General features: G+C 34.8%; 2 protein-coding genes across 3 annotated transcripts; both read left to right on the forward strand.

The window, feature by feature from the left end:
• The first annotated feature begins 2,696 nt into the window (after positions 1 to 2,696).
• On the forward strand, positions 2,697 to 10,532 carry LOC142628112 (65-kDa microtubule-associated protein 6). Of its 2 annotated transcripts, none has more exons than XM_075802103.1 (12): positions 2,697 to 3,454; positions 4,494 to 4,697; positions 6,844 to 7,110; positions 7,457 to 7,672; positions 7,752 to 7,907; positions 8,000 to 8,159; positions 8,381 to 8,532; positions 8,826 to 8,913; positions 8,990 to 9,063; positions 9,144 to 9,218; positions 9,501 to 9,853; positions 10,092 to 10,532. In XM_075802103.1, exons 1-11 carry the CDS (start codon positions 3,380 to 3,382, stop codon positions 9,837 to 9,839), a joined length of 1,806 nt encoding a protein of 601 aa, XP_075658218.1. In that variant the 5' UTR covers positions 2,697 to 3,379; the 3' UTR covers positions 9,840 to 9,853; positions 10,092 to 10,532. The 2 variants fall into 2 exon arrangements, with proteins under 2 accessions (XP_075658218.1, XP_075658220.1); XM_075802105.1 differs by having other exon boundaries at positions 10,097 to 10,532.
• A 1,019-nt stretch (positions 10,533 to 11,551) lies between these two features.
• LOC142628078 (IAA-alanine resistance protein 1) lies at positions 11,552 to 19,617 on the forward strand. The gene is made up of 11 exons (XM_075802043.1): positions 11,552 to 12,292; positions 13,312 to 13,395; positions 13,509 to 13,558; positions 15,145 to 15,196; positions 15,716 to 15,835; positions 16,757 to 17,037; positions 17,368 to 17,538; positions 17,664 to 17,771; positions 19,015 to 19,116; positions 19,206 to 19,250; positions 19,331 to 19,617. The coding sequence occupies exons 1-11, from the start codon at positions 12,007 to 12,009 to the stop codon at positions 19,484 to 19,486; spliced, it is 1,455 nt and encodes a 484-aa protein (XP_075658158.1). The 5' UTR covers positions 11,552 to 12,006; the 3' UTR covers positions 19,487 to 19,617.
• The last annotated feature ends 744 nt before the right edge of the window (positions 19,618 to 20,361 follow it).

A 20,361-nucleotide genomic window follows, 5' to 3' on the forward strand; every position in this document is an offset into this window, starting at 1 on the left:
TATATCATATTTTAATGCCTAGCTGCAATGTTTGTCTTTGTATGCGAATTGGCAATTGGCTTAATATATATATATATATATATATATCATTATTTGTAGGTAACCATAAGGATATTCAAAAAGGAAAAAAAAATGTCAAATATTGATCAGATAATAAGTTGATATATCATATTTTAATGCCTAGCTGCAATGTTTGTCTTTGTATGCGAATTGGCAATTGGCTTAATATATATATATATATATATATATATATATATATATATATATATATATATATATCATTATTTGTAGGTAACCGTAAGGATATTCAAAAAGGAAAAAAAAATGTCAAATATTGATCAGATAATAAGTTGATACATCATATTTTAATGCCTAGCTGCAATGTTTGTCTTTGTATGCGAATTGGCAATTGGCTTAATATCACAGCATAAAGGTGCCAAGGTCCTTATCTAGTGTCTACAAGCAACAAGCAATAGTCGTTGAAAATGATATGCATGATTAGAACTAGAAGGTTGGCTACAGCAATTTAAAAAGGAAAAGGCTTAACTGCCATTCTAGAGCATAAAAAACAATTATTGGTGTGTGTTTTTTGCTTTTTGGTAAAAGACGGTGCTTGATTTTTAAACATGCAAATGCAAATGCAATGCTGTCAGTGTCACAAAAACAAAAGGTAATACCATTACAAAATTATCAATGTCATTATCAAAAATATATTTATAGGAAATATTTAATATATAACTTTAACATAGCTTCTTTCAAGTAATATTAGAATAACAACCGAGATGGTCCTTATGTCTTGAACTTTTGATATTACCATATTCCACAAATTCTCTAACATTATGTTTGGATGAAGGGGAATGGGAAAGAGAGGGTTGTATTAGGAAATGAGATAGTGGTTTAGTTAATTTTGTTTAGATATTTTCTAAAAAAGAAATGGGAAAAAGAGTTTGAGCAGATTTACATCCCTCCAAAATTCTCTTTTTTTTTTTTTTTTTTTAATTCCTCAAATGGGGCAGTTTGGAAGGAAAAGTTGGAGGATTTCATATTAATTTATATATAATTTTTTAAATTTAAAAAAGAGGCATATAATTTACAATTTATATGATATCTTATTTTCTTCCTTTTTCATTTTAATTTCTAAATTATCATCTAATGATTTTATTAAATAAAATAAATATTCAAAACATCCAAAGAAAAAGTAAGAGAAGAGAAGGATATATGTTCCTCTCTCCATTTAAATATTAAAATATTCAAACAGGTTTCTTTTCTCCATTCTTTTTTTTCTTTTTTTTTTTAACCATGTTCGGTTAAAAAAATTCATCTGATTTTATAACTATGAGCTTTTGTCTTTAACCTTTTCATCCATTAAAAAAGAAAAAAAGGGGAAAAAGAAAAGTGCAAAGAATAATCAAAGTAAATATTCTGAACCTGTAGTGATAATAAAACTATAAAAGAGGAGAATTTACATATTTAATAAAGAGGAGAATTTTGTCCCAAAAGAGAAAAAAGAGAATTTCTATATTTAATATTTAATAAAGAGGGTAGTGAGTGTAGTGCAATACAAGTATACCAACAATTTGTAAGTTTAGAAAATTTTGAGTTTTTGGTCTCTTTAAAAGAAAAGGGGCAAGAGTTTAAGCAAATTTAGAGGGAAAAGTATCCCTTCAAAATCCTCATTTTTAATTCCTCAATGGGGTAGTTTGGAAGGAAAATTTGGAGGAGTTTCAATTATATTAATTTTAAAAAAAGATATATATTAAATTTTCCTTTTGATATTAATTTATATCTAATTTTTAAATTAAAAAGGAGGGATGTAATTAAAAATTTATATGATATCTTATTGTCTTCTTTTTCATTTAAATATCTAAATTATCCTCTAATAATTTTATTTTAAAAAAATACATATATATATATATATATATTCAAAACATCCAAACAAAAGGTAAAAAAAGAGAAGGATATTTGTTCCCCCTTTTATTTAATTTTTAAAATATTTAAATAAATTTCTTCTGCCCCTTCTCTTTTTACCATCTAATCATCTATCCTTCATTCGGATAAAAAAATTGATCTGATTTTTTTAACTATCAGGAGGTTAATGTCTTTAACCTTTTCATCCATTAAAAGAGAAAAAATAAAGGGAAAAAGAAAAGTGCAAAGAATAATCAAAGTAAAGAATCTGAATCTGTAATAATAAATAAAACTTTTAACCAAAAATAATAATAAATAAAACTATAAATGAGGAGAATTTACACATATATAGTATTTAAATATATAAAAATTGGAGAATTTATATATTTAATATCTAATAAAGATGGTAACTGAGAGTGGAGTACAATTCAAGTATACCAACATCAACGACAACAACAGGAAGTTGTAACTAAAACCAAACTTCAACATCATACAGCTACACCACTTATACAGTGGAGTGGAGTGGAGTCTCTTCGTTTTGGCCACAATACAATATATAATACTTCACTCGCCAACAGTTACACAGTGCATCAAACATCACAAATGATTGGTCCGTATCTTCCACGCGCAATGGAAACAAGTTGGAAACACTTCTTATCATCCTCTGCACCCTTTTAGTTTACTGTGTTTTTTGTTTTTGTTTTTTTTTCTCTGTACTACTTACAATGTATACCTTATAGAATATAGAAATAAAAAAAGAAATCATTGGCTAATGTGCACATTACACAGATCCATTTTCTCTCTTCTCTTTTTAACATTTCAACTTGAAAACAAAAAACAAAAACAAAAACCCATTGTCCTAATTTTTTTTTTTATAGCTTTATGAATATATTATATAACTACTATTCTATGTATATATAATAGAAATAATGGCAATGATGATGGTTTTCTTCCACTAAGAATCTTTTCTTTTAACTCAAAAAAAGAAAAAGAAAAGTCTTTCTCTTTCTCATTCGCTCATTTCCGTTCCGTTTTGTTCTTACAGTCACAGATCCCATTTTGCTTCTTCAAAAAAAAAGGGTGGGGGCTTGGAGTTGAAATGAAGAGAGAATTTATTCAGAGAGTGTTTCAGATCTGAGGGAAGTAGCAAAGGTTGTTTGGAGCAATGGAGACAAGAAATGTGTGCTGCTGGTTTCTTGGTCTCTTTTTGACTTCCCTATAATTAAAACAACAACCCCATATCTATACTTTACTTTACTTTCTTGCTTTGTTTTTTTAAGGCTAGCTTTGCTTTCTCTTTGAGGTTTCTGGGAAGCTGTGGTGGTGGTTGGTGTTGAGAGTTGAGAGTTTCTTGCATTTGTCGGTGTTGTATACTAAAGTAAAGGGTCACTCAAAAAAGCAAAGAGCTTTCTGGGTTTTCTTTCTTTCTTGCATTTTTCTAGTTGGAGAGAGAGAGAGAGAGAGTGAAAAAATGCTGGCGATTGGGAGCCCTACCATCAGTGTTCGTACAAGCACTAGTTGCAATGCTTTGCTCAGAGAGCTTCAGGTCCTCTTTTCTCTTCTTTTCTCATTTCTCTCTTCTTTTTTTGTTCTTGTTGGGTTTTATCATAATAAAAGGAAGGTTCTAACTTTGTGTTTTGTTAGTTTCTGGTTGTTCTGAAAGGCTGGTTTTTTTTTTTTGGGTAGATAAAGAAGAGTTGTGTGTTTCTTCTTCTTCTTCTTCTTGTTGCAAATTCACTTTGCAATGATGGGGTTTGCTTTGTTGCTGTTTTTAAAATGAAAGCTTTCTTTTTTGAGTGTCTCATAATGGGTCTAGACTCTAGTGGAGCTGTGAGCTAGGTTCTCTGTGCCTTATTTTACAGGGAATGAGGGCTTTTGTTTCTACTTTTGAATTAAAGGCTTTGGTGGGTATGTAATTATTGTTGACAAAAATTGATCATATGGGGTTTTATGTAACAGTTATTTAATGCTTTTAAGTGGGTTTGTTATTCAACAGAGCTTCTTCATTTTCTTGAATTCTACAAAAAATTTCAAAGTAAAATCATGTGGATTTTGATGGATTTCTCCCTTTTTAACAATTTGACTGTTTTATTATTTCCGTTTTGATGAGCTTTGTGGAATGGTGCATAAATGGAATTTCTTTTCTGGGTTTTACAAATTACTTCTGTTACAAATTTTCTGTTTCCACATATGATTTTTTATGCTCTTCCTTATTTTCTCTTCTTTCTTTATTTATATTTTAAGAACTGTTTTCCTTTCCCACTTTTACTTTCTTTCAACTTTGATTAAAAATTTAAAGTAGTTAGGGAGGTAGAATAGGCATTGAGGTTTTAAGTGAGTTGAATAAAATTGTAATTCCAGTTCACCTTAATTTCAACAAATATATTGTTTCCCTGTCCCAGCTTTTCTTCTGTTCAACTTTTGAGTAAATTTTGATTTAGTTCATTTGAAAGGGAGTAGATGATTATTTAAAATTTTCGTTAAGGTTGATTGGTTTCTTGTCAATTTTAGCTCATTTGAATGAGAAGGAAAAGTGTCCACATATCAAAATTCCTTAATTGATTTTGCTATTGTTATGAGAGCAGCAATTATGGAATGACATTGGTGAGAGTGAAGCAGACAAAGATCGCATGCTGTTGGAATTGGAGAGAGAATGCTTAGAAGTCTACCGGAGAAAGGTTGAGGAGGCTGCCAATGCCAAGGCACGCCTCCATCAGTCTGTTGCAGCCAAAGAAGCTGAACTTGCCACTCTCATGGCTGCTCTTGGGGAACTAAATCTTAACTCACCGGTATGTATATCATGTTTCCTTCATGCATTATCCTGAATATGCTTTTTTTTCTGTTTGCAATAGCCTGCCCTTTTTCGGCTCTGAAAGTATAAATAAATCAGAGTCAATACGTTTTAGCTTAAATGATGCATTTTTCGTTTGTTCAAGGTGGAGGGTGAGGTAGTTGGTTCAAAACCTACCCCATGTGTAACCTTACAAGATACCAGACATGTTAAGTTCTGAATGTTTTCTACCTCTTTTCAACTTGTATCGTTTCAGTGTTCTTACTGATAAGTGAAGTCCCGATCCCCTTGTTTAGGGTATCTCTGATGCTGCCAGACTGTTTGTCTTGTGATCGTAATGCTCTTAATGAGGTTTTCAAATCATAATTGTGATAAAGATATGTGATTGTGTCTTTTTTGATTGAAAATGCATTACTTTCCTTATATGTCTGTTGACTACTTGACTATCAGATTTCTAAATTTCAAAGGACTGGATGTATCAATTTTACAACATTTAGTTAACCTTTTTCCATTTTCAAGATTTATGAAAGTATTAGTGATGACAGGGCAACACGGTTGAGTTTAATTTAAAAGCTTTTTTAGTGTATGTGTGACATATACATGCAGCAGGAATAATCAACGAGCTGTTGGTGTATTGAGGGTAGTAGTAAATAGGTTTAAATCTTTTGGCTCAAATTTATCCCAATTTTTATGAGAAAGCAACCCCATTTTTCACCTTGAGTTGATCAAAATATGTGGACTTACAAGATGATTTTGGGATTAGAGCTAGATCTTTACTATGAATTTGAAAATGTTGTAATAACTGAAGCTAAATTTTTCCTGAAGCTAGTTGTGTAGCACTTGCTACATTTTACGAGTCTTTTCTGAGGGTGATAAAAATTATTATATATATATATATATATTTTTTTTTTGAGTGAAATTCTGTAATTCCACTTATATGAATAACATTACATGATTCCCATTTTTGTTAAATTGTTAACGACCATGGTTGTGAGTGATCTTAAGTTAATTGTGCACGCATCACTAGCTCATACATAGAGAAAGAATGCCAAGAGTCTTGTAGCTTAATGCATTGCCTGATTTCCTTTGGGGAGAAGCTGGGTTCAAATTTCCCCACCCCCACTTGTGAGGGTGATGCAAGAAACCATGCTCAGAAAGTGATATTTGGTGATTTGGTCATTGAATGACATGTAAAGGGTATTGACCTGATATGCACTACTGTAGTTTTTCTTTCTTATTCACCGTCATTCAGTTTAGCCCTTGTCTGTTTTCAGAAACATTACCTTTTAATTCCTTTTACTCCCAGTTATTCATGCTGTTAAATGGAGCTTAAATTTTGTGTCACAACCCATGCCTCAAGATGTTTGGTAATGAAATGAGTTACTGCCACTAGGTTAACTTAATGCATTGATTTATCCTGGTTGGTTAATAGCCATGCTTCATGTCCTAGAAACTTGAAGGCGACTGCATAACTGAAACAATTGCAAATGACTAATTAAATTGTTGATTATGGATTGACCTTTGTTCAACAATATTATCTAAAGCAGTTGACAGCAAGGCGAAAAGCTCAGAAGTTTTTTACTGAGTGCTTATGTTTTTACTTCCACACATAAAAGAACCAAAAAAAAAGAAAAGAAAAAAAAAATTAAAGCCCAAAATGTTCAAAAATAAAATTGCATTTTCCAATGGGATGATGTCATTTTGTGTACAGTTACAAATGCTAATTGTATGTTGTGTAACTTTCCAAAAATTGGTCTATGATACATCCCCAGCGTATATAGCTTGCAACTTGTTCTGTGCCTTTGATGAATCTTCTGCTTGTATATATTTTGTGCAGATTGCAGTGTTGCAAATGACATTACTTATGGCTATTGCTCTTATATTGTGAAAGTTGTGTTATTTTGTATGTCAAGAATATGTATGTTTGTCATCATAAAATGAGTTGTGTGCGAAGCTCTGCTTTCTAAGTAATCAATCCATTTTTCTGAATGTTCACTTATTGGTTTAATTATTTGTCCATATATCTTGCAAAATTTTGGTGCATATTGGAATTACTCATCATGGATTGTCATCAATAAATTTGACTGTACAGTATGTCTTCATATTATGCACTTGCTGATCTGAATCTCACGGTGAATATACAGATTCAGACAGAGAAGAGATCAGCATCATTGAAGGATAAACTTGCTTCTGTCACACCACTGGTGGATGATCTGAAAATGAAGAAAGAGGAACGAATGAAGCAATTTGCAGATATAAATGCACAAATTGAAAAGATCAGTGGAGAGATTTCTGGATACAGCCATGTCAACAATGCCATGATTGGTTCATTAACACTGGATGAACTGGACTTGTCGTTAAGAAAGCTCACTGACTATCAAACACATCTTCGCACTCTTCAAAAGGAGAAGGTATCCATGTAATGATATGAAATGGATTTTGAAATTTTTTCTGGCTGCTTGCTTGTGATATGTTACAACTTCTCATGAACCATCTTAATTAATTTATCAAGTTCAGTGTTTAATTAGATATTATTGGGTGGAATTTAGAGAAGTTTAAATTTGCTGTATTGCCTCATGACCCATGCATGGCATAGGCTCATAAATGGGTTTGCTTCTTAGATGGGAATTTTTCAAGACAATAAAGAAACTTTTATACATGTTTAATATTTTCATGTTTTGGGCTGATGCAAATAAACTTTTCCTTCCTCTCAATCACAATTTGATAATTTGTGAGCATACTTATGGCCTTTTGCAGTCTGACCGGCTTCATAAGGTTTTGGAATATGTGAATGAGGTGCATTCTCTTTGTGGTCTGCTTGGCTTGGATTTTGGGCAGACTGTGAGTGATGTGCATCCAAGCTTGCAAGGGACAAGCATGGAACAGTCGACAAATATCAGCAATAGCACATTGGAAGGTCTGGAACAGGCCATTGTCAAGTTGAAACTAGAAAGAAAAGCTCGAATCATGAAGGTAATTTGGACAACCAAATCATTGTCTATTAAAATTTTCTTTTACTATTTAAATTTAAAAAACGTGCTCCCGGATGCAGGTAAAAGATATTGTGGCATCGCTATTTGAACTTTGGAATTTGATGGACTCACCGAAGGAAGAGAAGAATCGTTTTTCAATGATTACTTCCATTCTTAAATTGTCAGAGACTGAAATGACAGAGCCTGGTGTTCTTTCAACAGAGATAATTGAACAGGTCTTAAGAGCAGCCTTAATTTTATTTTCTTTAATTTGTTAATTCTTGAAATATGGATCCTCAACTACTAGTTATCTCATTGTCTCTTGTAGGCATCAGCAGAAGTGGAGAGGCTCACTAAATTGAAGGCAAGCAGAATGAAGGAACTTGTTATGAAGAAGAGGTCAGAATTGGAGGAAATATGTAGAATGACTCATATAGAACCTGATACAAGTACAGCAGCTGAGAAATCCAGTGCACTGATAGATTCTGGTAATATATTTTGTTTCCGAGAAGTATCTCATGCATTGGATATATGAACCCTACCTCTCATTGTGTGGGTCCCACATGGCTGTGGGGGCCCACATACTGAGAGTTAATATAGCCAATATGCACCCTATAATGCTAGTCATGCATGCTTACATAAATATACACATTCTCTTAATTTTTTTGGCAAACAATAGTACTATGTGAACCTTGCTGTCTTTGTGCAGGTCTTGTGGATCCTTCTGAACTTCTGGCGAATATTGAAGCAGAGATAGTCAAAGTAAAAGAGGAAGCTGTGAGCCGAAAAGAAATAATGGATAGGATAGACCGATGGCTTTCTGCCTGTGAAGAGGAAAATTGGCTTGAGGACTATAATCAAGTAAGCTGGAAACTTTGTTGTTTTAGTGTTTCATTGTGCTGATAGCACAAGGGGCTAAGATTAGGATTTTGGTTGATTTCTTTCTCTTCCTCATCATTTTTGTCTTATTCTTCTTCATATTACACGGATCCTTTTTTTTTTTTTTTTTGGGTTCAATATAGCTTCTTAAGTTTATATCTGACCCAAATTGGGCTCTAATTTGATCTGCAAGCAATAGTTACCACAAGCAATAGTTACCATTGGAATATCTTGGAAGGATAACTCTTCATGTAGAACATTCTGTTAAATTACAGGATGATAACCGATACAATGCAGGGAGGGGAGCTCACATTAATCTTAAACGTGCAGAAAGAGCTCGAGTGACTATAAGCAAAATTCCAGGTATTGCTTTCTTATTGATACTACCCCTTTCCTGTGGTTGCACTGTATTTTGGAGCTAACCAGGTACTCTTTCCAGCAATTGTTGACAATCTGATAAAAAAAACACTAGCCTGGGAATATGAAAATAAGAAGCTATTTCTCTATGATGGGGTGAGCTCCTTAAGCTATATGAGCTTTCTTAGATGTGCTTTCTTTGTAGCTTTATTCTCTAAATTTTTAATTATTTGCAGGCACGGTTGGTATTGGTATTGGAGGAGTACAAAGTAACCAGACAACAGAAAGAAGAGGAGAAGAAGAAATTCAGGGTAATTCAGCTTGCATTTATTCATATGCATCATTGTGAAATCTGTTGTGTTTCATAAATTCCTGGTCAAGTTAATTACAAGTATTGAGATGATGTGTATCATTTCCTTTTAATTGGAATATAGTGCCATTTCTAATGATATAAATGAACTAGATTTTCGTTAATGATTTGAGATGGCTTAATTCCATTTATTGAATTATTGTATGTTTTGATATGGTCCTGTATTGAGTCTTTGCAAGCTCTTGTAGATGATATAGTAGACCTCTTGATTTTTGCATATTAGGACCAAAAGAAGCTTCAAGATCTGCTTCTCACTGAGAAGGAATCTATGTATGGGTCAAAACCTAGTCCAAGAAAAAGTAACAGTTTTAGGAAGCCAAATGGCTATCGTGCAAATGGAAATGGATCCATGCCTCCCACACCTCGTCGTAACTCAGTTGGCAGTGCAACTCCGGAGCTCCTTACCCCTAGATCCTACTCTGGGCGCCAAAATGGATATTTCAGAGAAACGAGAAGGTTGTCTACCACTCCGCTGAACTTTGTGGCAATATCAAAAGAAGACACAATGTCGACTTATGCATCTGTTTGTGGCTCCGAGTCTGGGTCTCCTCGGTTGAATTGAAAAACTGGAAATTGGTATGTTACTATGTTTTGCCTATTCTTGACCTTCTTGTTGTTTGTGCTGCTTTGTTGCTGTGCTTTTCATCTGTTGCAGTGGAACCTACTATATCATACAGTAGGACGCATGTACACAACACACAAGCATGCAATAAAACTTCATTTTAGTGGTGTTCAAAATATAAAATCTGGGTTTAACCGAATAAACACCACCATGGTTATTGGGATTTGATATTTGATAATAATATTTGTGCAGGACAGGCTACCTTCTACACGTTTGACGACTGTACACTCAGTTAGAGCCAGCGGATACCTTGTGAATACGAAAGGGATTGTATACTAGTGTATGCTTGTGATTTGTTAGAAGTTCTTGGCTATAGTAACTGACAATTGAGGATTTGAATTTGGATGTCATCTGCTTGGAAGAAACATTGGCTTCTGGAACGAGTGGTGACACCTTTAGATAGTTGTTTGGGAATTTACTTTGTTAACTTGGAAGTCATATTGACCAAAAATAGGGAGCACTGATGTGGGAGTTTTTATAGTAGCAGCACTGACCTACATGTACTTCGTGGATTTTGCTTGTGTTTTGCTTATTCGTGTATAGATATGTATTTCAGTGTGATGTTTACCATTTTATGTAGGAACCACCTTGATTTCTTTTCTTTGGAGATGCATCTTTTAGAAATTTCTGTGATGAAGTGGGTGTCTGCCATCTGTACTATTTATTTATTTATTTTTAATCTTCCGCTGTAGAATTTACCCTACAGCTGGTTGCCTCAATTCAATGGTTGGAAATTGTTTTGTATGAAGCGCAATCAATTTCTAGTAAGAAATATTGAGATGAACCAAAACGTGCGTTGGTTGTTGGGCATGCAGTGGGGTGAGGTGATTGTCGTTAGGTATGTTGGGGGTTGGGTGGTTGAATTGGCTATGTATGGGCTGTGAAATGGTTGGTCTTAACCTAGTAGCGGCTGATACAGGATGTGAGTGGCCGATCCATTGGCAGAGAGGTCTGCATTTGATACTTATTATTAAACACAAGCATATATAGTTTGGTAGTTACAAAAAAAGGGTAGTATTTGAACCCAGAATGCTTATGTTGAAAACAACATCAAGAGGTGCCAATTACAAGGCTCTTGGCTTGTCTAGGCAAATTTTGGATTCTAAGTTGAAAAAAAAAAAAAAAAACCAATAAATAGCACCTCCTTGCCAGAGGCAGTAAATAAACTAACTATAGGGAAAAACTTATATATGTTCATTTATTTAGGGAAAAAGCCAAGCTAAAGCTTAAGTTTAGACTATGAGTGATGGACATGGACATAATTGCCGCTTACAAACTCACTACTCTTTTCTCAATCACTCACATTCAATCGCTTCAACAATAATAAATTTTGTTGGAAAAAAGCTAGAGTTCGCAAATAGTTTGGGTTTGGGTCAAGTTCATGTCCCAAAATTGGGTTGCAGGTCACTTGGGTCAGTTTGGTTACGAGATCAAATTAACCAAGTTACGGGTTGACTCAATCCAACCCCATACAAGTTGAGTATGGGTTGACCTGTTTTCCCTAAGAGTGAGTTATCGGGTTCGGATTCAATTTTATTAGCTTTAGAAAGAAGTTGTATCCATGACATTATTGATAGTCCTTCGTGTGGCCCCCCAGTTAGTTGGCTACAAGAGTACTGAAGCAGTGGATATTGGATAATGATTAGAAAAGTAAAGTAAAGTAAACATAATACGATGTGAACAACGACAGTAGCAAGCAGCAGACTGTGTCCTAATTCTGCTCCACCGCTTCCTCAGATAAAACCTTTTGGATTCGTTTCGTTTCAGAGACACCCCCCTCTTTTACCAATTTCCCGATTCCCAAAGTGAGTGTGAGTCACTAAAAAAAAAAATAAAAAAAAAAGAAAAAAAAAACGGAAAACAAAATTAAAGCAAAAGTAGTTATAATAAATGGATGTGATAACGTTCGGTATCATAATCGGGATTATCGTTCTCTTCTTAGTCATTGTTTGCTTCATCACTATTGAAGGCACCTGCAAACGACGCAACACCTAAATCTCCTTAATTTCACTCCATCCAAACACGCCCTTACTTGCCCCCTCCCCCTCCAAAAAAAAAAAAAAAAAAAAAAACTCGCCTGTTTTTGGAAGAAGAAGAAAAAAAAAAAATGGCGTTGCTTCCGAGACAGATCGGCGGCGCTGTGTTGGTAACTGCTTTGGTTGTTGCGCTGTGCTGTTTGGATCTGAGCTTCGGACACGAATCCCATGCTCACCACTGCGATCATGGCCACCATCACGACCACCATCATCATCACCATCATGAAGAGGAGCGTTTGGCGTCTAAGCTGCTTCCGGAGGAGTTGGCTGAGGAGGAGGATATGAGATTGTATGGGTTCGGCTTCGAACACGATCATATTCTCGACCGTTTTCCCGCTTCGGACCTCTCTGGCTTAGGTACTTTTCTACTTCAATTCTTTGAATTTTCAATTTTGATTGATTGTTTTTTTTTTGGTGTGAAATGTGTGTTTGGTTGCTGAGAAAATGTATGGAAACGAAAGTAACTGATTTTTTGTTTTTTACTCAATAAATGTTTTAAGTGAGTGTGAAGCAGTAATTTAAGGAGGAATCAGATCTTATTATATAAAATTGAAAATTTAGGTATATTTTTCAATGCAATCGAATCTTTGATAAAAGTAAAGAAAAATTTAGCTTGAATTCAAGTGTTTTTGATCCTGTTCGTGATCTATTTCGGTGTTAAGCTTTAGGGCATTCTGCTCATAGGTAGGTATTAAGCTTGGTACCATTCATTTTTGGTGGAAACATGTGTTATTAAGCCTAAGATAGGCCAACAAAATCATGTGGGATACTTTTGTCACCTTGTCATTGGTTTTCATGATAAGCCGTAATTGTCTTAGACAAAGACGAAAGATTGCACTTGCCTCTTATTAACAAGTAAGTTTCATGTACGATGCTCGTGCTTACGCTCCTTCCTTTTGTTAGTCAGGCCGCCCTATTTGCTTTAATGAAGGATGATGTGAAAAGTGTTTGCCAGTGAATTTATAAATTCCGTGAATGCCAAAATGTATGTAATCAATGTCATGATAATTAATTGTAGCCCTTTTGCAAGTTAATCTTATAGAGTCCCTATGGAAGACAAAATTTTGGTAGAAGGGTTTAATAATTAGCAAGCAAATTAATACTACTGGCACCAAGCTGTAAATTCAACCCTTTTTCATGTAGTAGATTTTGGGTAAATAACCATATCTTCAATCTGTGTGAACTCTCTTATGTGATCTAGTTTGTAGCACTTAAATTAACCATGCAATTTTCACCTCTCCCTTCTGATCACTCTTTACATTTCAAAAAGGAAAATCTTCTCAAAGTTTGTCTGCTGTTAAAGTGATCCCCATTTGAGGGAAAAGTGGGAGTTAAGTATTTATTTACTTTTTATTTTTATTTTTCTTTTCTGAAAGGTCTTTGGGTAAGTGCATTGGGCTGCTCTCTTTTGGTGAGCATGGCTTCTCTTATATGCCTGATTATCCTGCCGTTGATATTTGGTAAGTAACATTATTGTCAGTATGTACTTAGTGGTTTTTTTTTTTTTTTTTTTTTTCTGAAATTCATGATGCATATCCCTATGAACAGTGACTGAATTCTTTGGGTGTTGCAGTACAAGGGAAACCATCCAAGGTGGTTGTTGATTCATTGGCTTTATTTGGGGTTAGTTTCTTGAAGCCTGTTTATTTAGTTTTTAAATCTTAATTGATTCTTTTGATTGTGAAATGGTACATCTGTTGAATACTAATGCATATGTATCTCCTGTTTTAATTCTAATGCTACTGCTTATCTGTAGCTGTTGTCTCTAATGCTTTTTAATGGCAATTTGGAATTGTAAATTGATTTGACTTTTATAACTTTCATGCGTGAAGTAGGCTTATCAAATAAATGAATATGCTGTGCTCTTTGGTTTGTGACTTCTTATTTGCTACACATCAAACATGATACCAGTTTTAGTTAAATGTCAGTGTTTCGAGTGGTGATGAGTTCATTCTTCCCTTTTATGTGATCTTAGACTGGCTGATATGACTGTCAAGAATGTCAGCAATACAGAACTTCATGAAAGTTGAAATTTGTATGCATACTTCCTCGGCATAGGTGCCATTCCAGTTGCCGACAGGTTCTCATATTTTTGAGTTCTCAAGATTATTGCATGTGAGTTGCTGTACTTTCTTTGATAATATAAGGAAGCTACACACAAATTAGGTTCTTGTCTGCAAGAAATTTAAGCCTGACAAAAAAATTAATCAGATGACCTAAACAATGATTATAGATATTTTCTTTGGAGACAAAACTTAGGTACAGTACCTTAGGTGCTGTTCCTTAGGTTTCTCTCTTAAGATTCAACTATGTGGCTACTTAACTAAAATATACACCTCTATCCATGAGAAAAAATCCACATGGCAGAATCTTAAAAGGGGAACTTAAAGAAAAGCACCTAAGTAGTGTTCCTAAATCTTGCTCTTTCTTTCTTTGGACCAAAAACTTTTATTGACTAGTTGCCATGTATGCATTCTTTAATCAAGCTATGATTAATGATTTAGCTTATGGAATATTGTAGCAGAAATTGGAACAAAGTGAATTTTGGTGAATGATAATTTTAAAGGTTCAAGAAATTGGAACTAGTTGCAATTATCTATTTACAAAATAAAATGGGTGAAGAATAATATACAGTTAATTCATAAAACAATACTTTAGTGCGAATCAATTAATGGCCTACATCCTACATTTTTCTTTGATCTTCTATTAATGAACTGACTGTTGACTACATGTCTTAATGCATTGAATGTACTGAAAATTTTTAATTCTTAGGGGATCTTAATTGCTTTGAATTTTTATTTATGTTCATCACCATATAAGAAACTTTTATTGGTTGTATAAATTGCAACATTGATTTATTATTTATTTTCTCAATATAGCTCCTTAGAGTATGTTACATGTACTGAATTAATTTATGGTTTCTTATCTTTTGAGAACTTGGAATTGTTACACATATTTTTTTCCTTGAAATCTTTAATAGTTAATTAGCATCATCATCATCAACAACAACAAAATCAATGTGTTACTTTTTGTTCTTTGGCTTTTTTCAAAGGTTAAAATTTACTTTTTATTCTAGTTGCTCGTGGGCTTCTTGCAAATTTTGGGACCATAGAAGGTTTCTGTGAATGAGATGGACATATCAAAGTAGTGCTCCTTTACTTCTTTGCTATCTCAAATAATTTGGTTAATTTTGATTATGCCATTCACAGGCAGGAGCTATGTTAGGAGATGCTTTTCTTCACCAATTACCACATGCTTTTGGTATGAGTCTAATCAGACACTGCTTTTATTCTCTGTGATTCCTCCACTTGTTTAGTTGCCAATCCTATCTTGGTACCTGAATTTGAATGTAGTTGGTTATAACTAGGACATAGGACATTGAAGATTTGTACTAGGTTTTATTGCAGCTCTTTTTAAAAAACTTTTAGGTTATTTTAAAATTTTGTATGCATCCCGATTCTTTTCTTTTTTGGGTTTGGGAGAGAGAAGAGGGGGGGGGGGGGGGGGGTTAGTACTTTTAGCATCATTTTAGAGGTAATTGTTCCATGGTCTCTCCTCTCTTCTATATATATATATATATGCGTAGAAAGCTTTAGAGTTTTCAGTTTTATCTTGTTGACTCCTAAAAAATGTTGTGATATGAAACTCTGAGCCTTAGGAATTTTAATAAAAATTTCTATAATTTCTGGTCTTTTCTGGTATTGGGTGGTTTTTAGACTGAAAGCCAAACGAAGGAAAAGTTATTTCAGGCATAAATTAATATACTCATATTTTTTGCAGGTGGTGAACACTCCCACTCACATGACCCCCATGCAGAGCATGATCAGCACGGTCATTTTGGACATGAGCCGTCACATTCGCATTCTTTGAAAGACCTTTCTGTTGGAATTTCCATCCTGGGTTAGTAGTAACATACTTGATGCTTGTCTTATTAAACAAGTCAACCATGTGGCTCCCTGTTTCAGCTTGTTTATAACTGTATGAATATGTTTGAATTTGTTTTAAATGTATGAACAACTTTGTGCCTGTAGGGATTGATGAGCAAATTAGTGTAATAGGCTGGATTGAACACTTTTTTTTTTCATAGCTCCAACCTAGGGGGAGGCTTTTCTGTGCTCTTTAAAGGTAAATGAAGGGGGTTGACTGGGAATACAAAGATGCAAATAGTTTTACACATGGTTATAATGCTTGATAATAAATTACCTCTCCTGCATACTGTCTGAGACCATTTGATGGATTTTACCTGCCAAAGAGAATTGCCCAGGGGAGAAACTGTTGAATGTTAAACACTCACATTGGCAATTGTTTATTTTGATGATTAAGGGCTGTAGTTGAAGGATTGGTTTGATGCAAGAAGGTAGGTGCTCCAGTTTTTCATCAATCTTGAATTAATGCTATATACTTCTGTCTTATGGAATATTGAAAGTGTTAAGTTTTTAGTTGCTTAATATTTGTTGAAATGTCTATTTGTAAAGTTACTTTAAAATAAGAAAAGAAAAAAGAGAAGTGTCTACTACCAAGGAGAAATAGGAAAATTCTATGTGCTATTTAATGTCTTATTGATGATTAAATGTCAGTTTCAGTCCATTTTATTGTATCTCAATTCCATGCGGGTTCTTGACTTGTGTTTACCTATTAAAGCAAGCTATCTAATTTTTGCTGAATAGTAAGGTATATAACTTACTATACGGTGATCTCTTCTTTTACTTTCCTGTTTCTTTGTTCTTGTTGATTTTGTTTCTTATTCTGATTATTATCAGGGGTGTTGCAGATTGGGAATAAATGCCTTGAATTCTTATTGTGATGTATTGGTTATTGCAGCTGGCATTGTAGTTTTTCTTCTTGTAGAGAAGCTAGTGAGGTATGTCGAAGGTAACTCTGGAGGAGCTCATGCATGGGGTCATGGTCATCACCACCATCATCATCATAAGGGCAGTAAGAAATTGAAGGACGACAGTGATTCTACTGACATTAAGCAGTCACAATCTTTTGATGGAAAAGATGGAAAAACGTTGGAGACGTCATCTGAAGGAAAGGTGTCAGATGAAGTGTCAAATGACTCTTTGAATGGAGATGATCTGAGGCATGAATCTCTTCGGAAGGTGAGGATTTGGCATAACATGTGTAACTTTAGGTACTATTGAGATCTACTTTGATTCATGGTTGGGCTACTGGCTTGGAATGGTGTAAATTTGAGCCCAGAGTTAAGGTCAGGCAAGGCTAGGGGTAGACATGATTGTTCGTGCATTGGGTGCCTGACCAGCCATATTGTCATACAATACAGATGGATGGCACATCGGTTTGTCAGTTGACTATCGTGTATTCTAATAATCAATGAGAAATTTAAACCAATTTCTTTCTGCATCTTTCTTTTTTTGGATTGAATTGTAGCATTGCATACTGAACCTTGTCTGTCATGTTTTCTTCCTCAGAGAACTGCTGCTGGTGCTAGAAAAGATGAAGTTGATGTAGATACTGCAAATGGCTCCGCTGATGATACTCATTCAAAAGAGAAGGATGATACTCATTCAAAAGAGAAGGAACCTGCTCAATCACCAACGAATCTTGTGTTCGGTTATCTCAATCTCTTTTCTGATGGTGTTGTATGTGTGCCTTTATTATTTGTTCTCCAGCATGTTTAATTTTTATTTCTTTTAAAGAAACGAAATTATGGATTTGAAAGATACAGTTTTACTTTGTGTTATTGAAAGGAATTTGTGTATTGCAGCACAATTTCACTGATGGGATGGCTCTAGGAAGTGCTTTCCTTCTTTATGGATCTGTTGGCGGTTGGTCTAGAACTCTGTTCTTGCTGGCACACGAGCTTCCTCAAGAGGTTTGAACTCTCCCTTCTATTTTTGTTTTATTATTATTATTTCTGATGAAGTTCTCCCTTTTATTTATTTGACATGTATAATGTTATGCCTTTTTCAAGGGCTGAGGTCTTTGTATTTTGGAACAACAACATGATCTAGACATGTAAATATACCATGCAAGGTTGTCGGAAGCCATTTGGTTAGAGTTGACTCATGAGACTTTCTGTGTACAAGAAAGAGGGTGGCATGCTTTGGCTGACCTGTTTTTTATCTATGGGCAGCTAGGCCTTGAGGTGGTTAGGAGGCTTCTTAGGACCCAAGGCACAATAGCAAATATGCGTATTAGTTTGACATAATATAGGGGAGACAAGAGAGTCAAAGGCTAGGGGGGAGAGAGAGAGAAGAAAATTTCTAGGATTTAGGAGCTCATGTAAAGTGAGAATAGAAAATGAGATCCCCTTGAGAGGATGGTAAAGTATTAGGAAGTACTGATATGGATATGGGATATGTATGTTATATGAGAGTACTCTTATGGGATACATGTTCAATATGGATATGGCTACTAGTTTGAAGTATCAGTGCTTCCTAGCATAGCATTTAAGACAAATGAGACTGAGCTTGTGGCAGTAAGAGGCGGGAATGAGGGCCCCATAGCTTTTAGGGTAGATTGTGAGATGTGATTCTAGAATGGGAGGATGTATAAGATGGAAAAGGTATTAAAGATGATGGCCTTTGCTTAAAATCGGGTTATGTTTTTTGTGTTAGCCCTTGACTATAAGATACGCATGAGCAGCAAGTATGAGGAAATGGTGGTTAGAAATGGTGTCTTTTATTGAGTTGAAGATTGTAGAATAAGTAGTGTTTTTGGTGGTGATACTAGTCATACCTCAATTTTGACATCTAATTGATGCTATTTGTGGGAAAGCAGAGATGCACTAAAGGTGAGGCTTCCACGAATCCAATGTGAATTTTGGTTTTTGAAAAAGTTGAGAGATCAATTGAAGATATTGGGATGTTTGAGAAATGATGATGGCCATACTGGTTGTTTAGTATATGGGAATAGCGTATAAAGAACCTTGGTCCCGTGATTTGCGTCAAATGAAGCAGAAACATGTTGTAACAATTCTAGACTCACTGTCGGGCTATGAGTTTGGATGCCTTCCTATGTGCTATCTATGATCACTTAATGCCAATTTATATTCCTATGTGCTATCTATGAGTTTGGATGCCTTCCTATGTGCTTTGTTCCTCCACACTATGCAGGTTGGTGATTTTGGTATTCTTGTGAGGTCTGGTTTCAGCGTATCCAAAGCTCTCTTTTTCAACTTCCTATCAGCACTGGTTGCACTAGTAGGAACTGCAATGGTGAGTTTGTCTTCATAGGGTAGGGGAAATCCTTCTAATAGTTTCTCGATTGATTTGAAAGAGAAATCTAATTACTGCTCTTGCTGTAGGCTTTGCTCTGGGGTAAAGATCCAGGGCAATCATCTTACATCGAGGTGAGAATAATTGGTGAAGGAATGTGGTCATTGAAGGTTTACTTTTGCAGTTATGATAAAAAGTAATGCCATTTTTGCAGGGATTCACAGCCGGTGGATTTATATACATTGCAGTAGCTGGAGTGCTTGCAGAAATGAATAGCAACAGCAACACAACATTGAAAAGCACGGCAATCCATATAACCTCACTGGTACTGGGCATGGCTGTTGCACTTTGTATTTCCCTTGTAGAATGATTTTTTTTTTTTGGCTGAAAATATGTGTACTAGTTATATAGTAGCCCAAGAAACTACACAATGTACACGTACATTAGCAGAAGATTTTTATATTTATTAAAGCATATTCAACATCCTTATCTGAGGCGAAATTGATTATACTTATTAAGGGGAAAGGAGAAAAAACAATGATTTTGTGGTAAATTATAGGGTATCTATAGGCTCTGGATGGGGGGCTACTTGAACAGAACTGGGAGGTCACCACTTAAGCTATTTTATAGATTTTACTTTTCCTATTGAGGTATCATTAGAGTAGACAAATTTGACACTAGTATGATTGATCGTCCATTTATACCTTTGGCGTTGGTTGTGTGATGGGTCCCTCACAAAAAAAAAAACTTATTTTTAGGTTATGCTTTGTCTGATATTGTCAAATAATGTCTAGTTTATCTGAGGACTTCACGTCTTTTCTGGCTCATGATGTGGGAAATCCCGGCGTGAGTGTATCATCGTTAATAAATTGCGGGACTGGACCCACTAATTTCAAACCTAGATGATTGGAATTTGAAATTCAATAATCGTGGCTATGCTTCATGATCACAGAGGCCAAAAGGCATGTATTGTTCTTTGACCATCAAGGCAGCCCCGACAGATTATAAACACCTTTTTTTTACCCCTTAAAAGTTAAAACAACCCAACATTCTAGGTGTTAGCTACTTTTTATATAATTGCTACAATATATTTTACCTAATATTTTATACAACAGCTCTGTGCCTGATCATGCCTGCACAAATTTGCAAACCTTGGGTCGAGTTTGGTTCACTAGGTAGCTAGCTCATGGTGGCGTTCAAGCTTAGGGTTGGCTTTTCAAGCAGCGATTCAATGGTAGCGTGAGC

The sequence above is a fragment of the Castanea sativa genome, chromosome 3 (assembly GCF_040712315.1).
Source record: "Castanea sativa cultivar Marrone di Chiusa Pesio chromosome 3, ASM4071231v1".
Classification (NCBI taxonomy): Eukaryota; Viridiplantae; Streptophyta; class Magnoliopsida; order Fagales; family Fagaceae; genus Castanea; species Castanea sativa.

Coding starts and splice junctions, on each gene's coding strand:
- LOC142628112 (XM_075802103.1), top strand. CDS start 3,380: ATGCTGGCGATTGGGAGCCCTACCATCAGTGTTCGTACAAGCACTAGT. Junction 3,455..4,493: donor CTTTGCTCAGAGAGCTTCAG/GTCCTCTTTTCT, acceptor TTATGAGAGCAG/CAATTATGGAATGACATTGG. Junction 8,533..8,825: donor GGCTTGAGGACTATAATCAA/GTAAGCTGGAAA, acceptor GTTAAATTACAG/GATGATAACCGATACAATGC.
- LOC142628078 (XM_075802043.1), top strand. CDS start 12,007: ATGGCGTTGCTTCCGAGACAGATCGGCGGCGCTGTGTTGGTAACTGCT. Junction 17,539..17,663: donor ATCTCTTTTCTGATGGTGTT/GTATGTGTGCCT, acceptor TGTGTATTGCAG/CACAATTTCACTGATGGGAT. Junction 19,117..19,205: donor CACTAGTAGGAACTGCAATG/GTGAGTTTGTCT, acceptor CTCTTGCTGTAG/GCTTTGCTCTGGGGTAAAGA.